Source organism: Urocitellus parryii, chromosome 4 (assembly GCF_045843805.1).
Source record: "Urocitellus parryii isolate mUroPar1 chromosome 4, mUroPar1.hap1, whole genome shotgun sequence".
In the NCBI taxonomy this organism is placed as follows: Eukaryota; Metazoa; Chordata; class Mammalia; order Rodentia; family Sciuridae; genus Urocitellus; species Urocitellus parryii.
The window spans coordinates 59,785,220-59,793,942 of record NC_135534.1 but is presented as its reverse complement, the minus strand read 5'-3'; the positions used below and the strand labels follow the sequence as shown (position 1 = coordinate 59,793,942).

The 8,723-nt window shown below is 37.0% G+C and overlaps 1 protein-coding gene across 1 annotated transcript; it reads right to left on the bottom strand.

The window, feature by feature from the left end:
• Nucleotides 1-5,704: 5,704 nt before the first annotated feature.
• LOC144254493 (olfactory receptor 56A4-like) lies at nucleotides 5,705-6,655 on the bottom strand. Its single transcript, XM_077797735.1, has one exon. It carries the CDS (start codon nucleotides 6,641-6,643, stop codon nucleotides 5,705-5,707), a length of 939 nt encoding a protein of 312 aa, XP_077653861.1. The 5' UTR covers nucleotides 6,644-6,655.
• Nucleotides 6,656-8,723: the final 2,068 nt, after the last annotated feature.

Genomic DNA, 8,723 nt, shown 5'->3' with positions numbered 1-8,723 from the left:
CTGTTGGGATATATCTGGATAGCTGGATCATGAAGAGACCCCGCTCCTTCTCACACACACACACATGTTAATTTTTTTTCTCCTGGTGCCCACAGTTGTCTACTCCTTTTTTCAGAGTGATTTCAGAATAAGATAAATGACAGCTCTGATTATGACATCTTTCCTGCAACCCTGTCTGGAATGGAAATGGAAAGTCCCAACTTTGGCTCAGTTTTAGAGCATCTTCAAACCCTCTAAGTTTGACAGTGAGCTCCAAATCCCTGGACTCCTGGGTAGCAGCAAGGTCTCTTCAAAGCAGCTGAGAAGGCCACTTTTTAAGAAAATGCCCTTTATCCTAACACTGATGTCATTTTACTTAAAAGAATCATAATTGATACAGGTAGCTTTGGGCAAGGGAACTTAGTGCCAGCCGATAATGTTACATGCGAGTTGGAAAGCCACTGGATGTTACTTTTTGTGTATTTAGTCATCAAATATACCAATAAATTTTAAAATAATAAAAGAGTACAGAATATATTATCTTGCCAACATAGAATTTGAAAACCAATAACAACATGATGGCAATGAAAAGCCCTAAATACTTGAGGAAAAAAGCACATCTCAGTAACCATATATCAAATAAGAAATCACAAGGAAAGTTAGAAAATATGGCTATGCATGGTGGTGGTTTCAGTGTGTTGTTTTCATATATGTTCATGGGAAAACTATGTCAGATTCATTCCACTGTATTTCCTTTGCTTATTCCCCTTCCTTCCCTTCCATTCTCCATTGTCTGATCTACTACACTTCTATTCCTAGCCTTACCACCCCCACCCTTTATTGTGGGTTAGCTTCCAACTATCAGAGAAAACATTAGACCTTTGGATTTGGGGGACTGGATTATTTCACTTATCTTGATAGCTTCCAGATCCACCCATTTACTGGCAATGTCATAAAATCATTCTTCTTTATGACTGCATAATTCCCTTTGTGAATAATGCATAGCAATGTATAGCAGTTGCTCTGTAAGTTTGTTACACTATGTAGGAAATAACCTATCACTTGAAGGTATTCTGTGATAATGACGTATTCTGTAAACCCTCAAGCAACAAATAAAACTTCAAAAACAAAAAATTATAATAAACCAAAAGAGGAAATAAGACAGAGTTAAAAATAGTTCATCAAAAAAAAAAGAATAAAAACAGGCATGTACTTAAAAATAATACCAGAGCTGGTAAGAGGGAAGGGCTATGTGTGGGTGAAATAAAATAGACAAAATTACATCTATTGATGTACATGTCCTTTCATATCCTCCTAGAGTGATCATTTGCTGCTAATCTAACCCCTCAAATGCCCCCCAAAGCTTCTTCCAGAACAATATGAGTAAAATCAATTTAGATCATTCCACTCTGTTGTTCTGTGGTCCCAGGGAAGGTCTATGGATAAAAAAAAATTATATTAGACTTAAGTTTCATTGTTTCCTTACAGTATTTCAGCTGCATTAGTATATAATGTATTTTATCTCACTACTGTTACATTACACATATTCTTACCTCAATCAGAAAATATTTCCGTGATTTTTTTCTAACGCTTTTGTCTTACTTTGTCTGAGTGTTACATGTACTCTGTTATTAGAGTCTTAGACACAATGAGATCATTCTCCTTGTTCTTTACTCCCTTGAACACAACTATTAAATCTCATAGCTCTTCTATCAGCCTTCTGTTACCAGCATTTCAATCCTCTGCTCCACCTCTAATCTCACGACATTTTGCACATTTTCTCAGAGAGTCAGTAAGAGCTATAGGAAAAAACTGAGTAGTGATGAGACAAAAATCTGAGTTCACTTTATCTGTCACCTCTCAGTTTGCTCCTTTGGTGGTTGCTATCCCAAATGTTCATCCCTCTCTAGGCAAAAAGATGTAAGACAAGGGAATGAACTTTCCAAGGCAGGAGTAGGATTGACTGTGAAAGGACACATAGTGAAGTGGTGAAGGATCCAACTAAACACCAATTGGAATTTTTATTTTCTGAGGGTGTTTCCTTGAACTTCCAGCAACCTGCATTACTAATTTTCCCATGTTTTACCTAAACATAGGCCAAATGTCACTTCTTACAGATGAACACATCTACATATGGTTCCATTTGCACAACTCCAGGTGGAGAAGCAGAGTCTTATTATGACAAATTCTCTCATTAAAGAAGTAAATTCACTCTTTTCTCAAATGTCTATATGTGAGCACTGATGTCAGACTAATCCTGATCCTGCCTCCACTAGCTCAGCTCTAGGCTAGCTCCACTAGTTTTACACATCAGATTGACATCCCTGCAGCATTGCTCCCTTCTGGCCTCCATTCTCCCAGGTTGGACAATCTGGTTCTCAAGTAGAGGTTTGGAGCTCTACCACTCTCCCCTGAACCTCATCATTCTTGAACCAAAGGTCTTAGTGTAACCCATATCACCCTTGTTAATAGCAAATCTCATCAGGTAAAATGACAAAAACTTATAATTTATGAACCCTTATCATCTGGTGTAAAAATTGAAGAAAAGCTCTTCACACTTAGGGTCTCCCTTTAGTCTCCTTTCTCGATACACGCCTGAACTGTACTTTGCTTCTGGTTTGACCTACAGACGTCAAACACATGTGTCTTTCTGATCTCAATACACAGGGGTATATGATAATGAATATACATTTCTTTGAAAATATTAGAGAAGCAAAGGTACAGAGGAAAATAATAAAGTGGGTACCTACTTATAATTTAGAAGCATGTTTTAGACTCTGGTTGAGATACTCTTCATAAATTAGGTCATCTAGCACATTGAAAAATCAAGAAAAACTGCATAATAATAGAGGAGTTATCATCCTTCTTAAATGAGAATACTAACTCAGATTGAGATCTGTGAGTCAAAAGTCACACATCTTATAAATGTCCAAACTCATGTGCTCAGGGGTTTAAATAAATCAGTCTCATTCCAAGATAAGCAGATTTAGCAGGTGCAGTGGCACACATCTGTAATTCCAGTGACTCAGGAGACTGAGTCATGGCCAAGTTGGAGGCCAACCTCAGCAACTTAGTGAGACTCTAACTTAAAATTAAAAAAAAAAAACTGGTCATGTAGATAGTGGTAAAGTAAATTACTTCTGGTTTCTATCCCAAGTAGAAAAAAAAAATATATATATATATATAGCCAAAATAAGAACCCTTAGATTTTATGGTATTCAAGTTTGCATTGAACTGTGAGTTATATGTAGCTTTTTGTTAAGTGTTTTGGAGAATATATTAATGACTTGGTTCTCTGAGCCATTTTCAAAGAAAACAAGAAACAAACTGTGATGTTTTATTAACTTTTATTCAACAAATATAACAATATGTAAAGGGCTGTATTAGCAATTCTATAAATTGAAAAGATGGAATTTTAATTCTCTGTGGGTGTTTCCTTGACCAGTTTCAGAGAAGTTTACAATCTAATATCTGAGAGATGAACATATACTCATGACTCAAGATGGCCAGATCAATTCCATTGGGGTGAATAAAATAAGGCACTGTGGAGTAAGTAGAATCTAAACTGAGACTGTAGAATGGGCTCAGTTTGTCAAACAAAGACATTAGTGTTAAGTTTTCTGTGTGGAAAAGGCTACTTTGAAAATATATATACCAGCAAGTATGGAGCATAATCTAGAAAAGCACGAGTTAGGAGCTGGCAGAAGAACAAGTGAAGGGAAGTGTGCTTGAAAAGTATTGTGTTTTGATTGGGCTCTGTCTTGGGAGTTGCAAAACAGAAAATAGAGATTAAAAATATTATTTTGATGAAAGGCAACCTCATAGGAATGATAAATTACTTTATAAGTCCTCCAAGAAATGTTGGGTCAACCCAGATCAGCTAAGTTGGAAAGCATTCTCAAATGACTCATAAAATACTATATATGAAGCCCTCAATTACTATCCCAAAAGGGACCTGGTTACTAATGTAAATCAATACCAGGAAATATCAATCAATCACCACCAATCAATCAGTCACGATCACTTTCAGAGCATGATTGGGATGAGAACTGTAAAGAGTTAAAAACATTTGTTCTTATTTAGCCACTCACTAATTCAAATGCCTGCATTCTATAGAAAACTACACTGGCCCCAGAACAAGATATGAAGATTGACACAACAGGGCTTCAAATAGGATGAGGAGTACAACTTAAGGTATATCTAAGAAATGAAGGAAAGGATGGGAATGTAGATGGTACCTGAAATCTGATGGAGAAACCAGGTAAGACAGTATGAAATTAGACACTGATAACTGGGTGGGGAGAGAACATAATATTTCACTTAAAATAAGACACACTCCAGTCAAAATAGCAATTATCAAGAATGCAAATAATAATAAATGTTGGAGAGGATGTGGGGAAAAATTTATCCTCATACATTGTTGGCGGGACTGCAAATTAGTACAACCACTCTGAAAACCACACAATAGCCAAACTATGGATGCAACCTAGGTTTCCTTCAACAGATGAATAGATACAGAAAAATGTGGCATATATACACAAGGGAGTATTACTCAGTCATAATGAAGAAGAATGAAATTATGCCATTTGCCAGCAAATGAATGGAACTGGAGGATATAATGCAAAGTAAAATAAGCCAGTTCTGAAAGGCAATGTTCAAGTGTTGTCTCTGATATGCAGAAGCTAATCCAAAATAAGGTGAGAGGGAAAGAGAAAAGAAAAAAAGAGAGAGAAATCTTTCATCAAAATAGAAGAAATATCAGTAGAGTAGACAAAGGGGATTGAGGAGGAGGAGGAGGAAAGAAATACAGGAAAAGGGAAGAAGAATGGAATGAATTTGACTGAAATTTCATGTGTACATACATGAGTACATCACAGCGAATCCCATGAACAAGTATACCCATGAAACACTAATTTTTAAAAATACTATAAATAAATTCCAGAAAGATCATTAGAACTAGAGGGAGAGAAGAATGGAAGGGAGGAGCTGGAGGTGCTACTGAATGAATTAGAGCAAATTATATTCCATGCTTTTGTGATTATATCAAAATGTACCCTAATGTTATCTATAACTAAAATGAATCATTTAAAAATATATTTAAAAATGTACCCTTGCAAATATAAATCATCCTAGAATTTAACCAAATTTATTACAAATAAGGAAAAAAACTACAGAAAATTTTACAGCAGAGAAGTGGCTTTAAGTATAAATGATAATGATTTCTATCAGGAAGAAAAGAAGCAGTGTATGACACATGCCACTCACTCTACATAAGACCAAAGTTCTGGAATCAACTTCTGTAGCTCCACAAGAGACTCACTGATGGCACAAACCAGGTTCAGCCATATCAAGGAGAATAAAGAGATCTAACACATATGAGTTAAACAATTTAGGAAACTGAAGAGCATTTACAACTATTGGAATAATATTTCTTCTTTATTTGACAACCATATCACTCAAAGTTCCTGAAGTTATGGCTTGATAAGTCCCTTTCAATTGATATGGCCAGAAAAAAATTACAAGTTTTTCCAAAAGGCAAAAGTTAAGCTTCTAGTCAGTGTAACAGAAAACAGGCATCAATATATGAATATCCCATAGTCAGCATTGAGCAAAGCAAAATACAAACTTACTCTTACATGAAATATTTAAATTTCCTATGCATTGTGAAAATTAATTCCCATTGTCAATTTCTGTTTCCAAGGTCACGTCTCACTCATTTGACTTCTTACAATCTTCTCAGCAGTTTCTGGATTCCCTGCTTGATTTCCTTGGTCCTTACACCATAAACAATGGGGTTCAGTGCTGGGGGAATGAGGTGGTGCAGGATGTTGAGAAGGATGGGGACATCAGGGGGAATTCTCTCCCTGGCCAGGTTAGTGATGATCAGAACCAGCAGCACTGTGCTGAAGAAGAGGATGAGGATGAAGTGGGACCCACATGTGCTCAGGGCCTTGGCCACAGCACCCTCAGCCTTGATCCTTAGCACAACTTTCAAGATAAAGGAGTAGGAGAGAACAATAAGGATGAGGTCAGAACCCAGCAATGTCCAGCCTATCACAAACTGGTAGAGCTGGTTTAAGGTGATGTCATCACATGACAGTTTGGACACAGACATGTTAGTGCAGATACAGTTCTTGATAATTCTTACACAGTATCTCAATCGGGAAGAAAGTATGGGGATCGGCATAGTAAGAAGGACATTCCGGGCCATGATAAAGATAGCAGCCCTGACCACAAACTGGCCAGTGATGATGGAGGGGTACCGCAGTGGATGGCAGATGGCCACATAGCGGTCATAGGCCATCACCATGAAAGTGCAGGACTCCATGGGGAGAAAACTGTTCATGATGAACATCTGGAGGAAGCAGGCAGAGAAGCTAATGGATCTGAGGTCAAACCAGAAGATGGCCAGGACCTTGGGGATGACAGTAAGGCAGAGCACAATGTCCAGCAGGGAGAGGAGGCTGAGCAGGTAGTACATGGGCTCATGCAGGGAAGCCTCCAGCCAGATGATGGTGAGGAGGGTGGTGTTGGCCCCCATGGCCAGGAGGAAGAGGAGGCTGAGGGGCAGGGACAGCCAGTGCTGCCAACTCTGGTAGTTTGGGAAGCAGATGAGGAGGAATTCAGAGATCAGTACAGTGGAGAAGTTGCTTTGTACTGCCATATGCTGTGTTCTCGTCAGGACTGACATTTCAGAAAACCTTGATGGACAAAACAGGAATAAATCCATCTACGCAATATGAATACCCACAGAGAGAAGTAACTCATTTTCCAAAGTATCATTTAAAAATAGTAACAGCTAAGTATCTAGCATTCTAACCTAGATACTTAACTGTTAAACACCCTGTAATTAGAATGGACAGAAAAAAATTATATTTCTTTGTTTGCCTGAGATAATCCCTTTTGATGCTACTTTTAAGTTTTGTGCCCAACTTGGTTGATAAATTATGTAATCAACCTCCTTATAAGACAATATTACTGTTATCCCAGTTTTACAGATGAAGAAATAAAGGCAGAGGTAAGCAAAGTCACTCATGGTGAAATCATGACTTGAAACCATGAAATCTGGATCTTACAGCCACTACCTTTATCTGCTACTATAAAAACATATATGAAACTACTTATGCAGACCCAGCTAGTAAAGTAGATAAGCCTTAGACCCCAAACCAATGTTGGTCTCTGTCCTTCATCCAAGAGACGATATCACAGACAAAGGAGGAATCAGACCTAACTACATTACCAGATAATACTTGAAGACTTCATTAGAGTTGTGACTATCATATATATGGAAAATAAATCTCATAGACATCTAAAACAAATAACACTTTGTTATCAGAAAATATAAAATTTATATATACATATATATCTCCTAGTGTCTTAGGCAAGGTGTTGAAATGAGAACCATAAATTTCAGGAGCCAGCAATTTTTGGTCCAACAGTACTATTTCTAGACTAAGGGACAACTAGATGTGGTGGCACATGCCTGTAATCCCAGGACCTCGGAAGGCTAAAGATCCCAAGTTCAAAGCAAACCTCAGCAACTTAGCCAGGTCCTAAACAAATTAGCCAGGTCCTAAGCAACTTAGCAAGGTCCTTTCTCAAAATAAAAAGTAATTTTTAAAAAGGGGGTTGGGGATGTGTCTCAATGGTGAAACACCGTGGGTTTGATCCCTGCTTTAAAAAATTAAAAAAAGTTAACAAAAAGAAAGGTGAGGGATAACAGCAACTGACTCCATGTAAATTCAACATCAACCACAAACCCACAGTCTATGGCTTCCTGACCAAATATATCATAAGCAGTTGTGGAAAAAAAAATAATGGGTTAACCTTTTACATGATTTCCATGCTAAAGACTATCTCAGAACATTGGTTGATATGCCCAGTGACACTGTTTCTTTAATGCTGTTAGAAAGCTCACACTCAGCCACTTTTAAATCAATGATGACAGTAGTCCTGATGAGTGTTGGAGTCTTTCCATCAATTTCCCTCTCTTTTCCTCTGAAAAAATGGAAGCCAGCTTCTCAAAGGTGAGAAATAGGAATATTTGAGGCATAGATGAAGGTTGAAATAAACAAATTTTCCACTGTTTGCCTAATAATGAGTATTCACCCTCCATATAATCTGTAGCACCAGCAAAATGTCTATATCAAAAAGACAATGTAGAGTATATAATTTTAAATTTCTTGTAGCCACCTTAAAAGTGTAAAAGGAAATAAGTGAAATTAATTTTAATGTTTTCTGACTCATTATACTAACATTATCTTTCATATGTAATCAGTATTTTAAAATGCTAAAGATGTATTTTACAGTTTTTCTTGAAAGAGTTATTTTAAGTTTTTCTTGTTGTACTAATTCTTTAAAATCATGTGTGTATTTTACACTTACAATATATTGCAATTTGAAGTAGCCGCATTTCAAGTAGCTATTGACTACTGCATCGGACATTGGAGCTCTAAAGACATGGGAAACTTAAAAGGTTCTCTTTTTATTTTCTTGACCTCTGAGTTTAATCTTAGTGTTGGCTACTTGGCATCTATGACTCTTGGGATTTATATGAAACCTTATTTCATCAGGTTCCATTTCTGGGCCAGCTCAAAATTACAATTTTCATTTTCTTTTTCAGGACTATTCATCAAGCTTCCTTTAGGAATTTCTTAGTAAATTGACCTTCCAGACATAAAAATGGGAATTCTCCATTAAGGACAAAGGTTAAAAACCTATCCATTGTCTCAGATTCCATCATC

Excerpts from the sequence above, each read along its gene's own strand:
- LOC144254493 (XM_077797735.1), bottom strand. The coding sequence starts at position 6,643 with ATGGCAGTACAAAGCAACTTCTCCACTGTACTGATCTCTGAATTCCTC.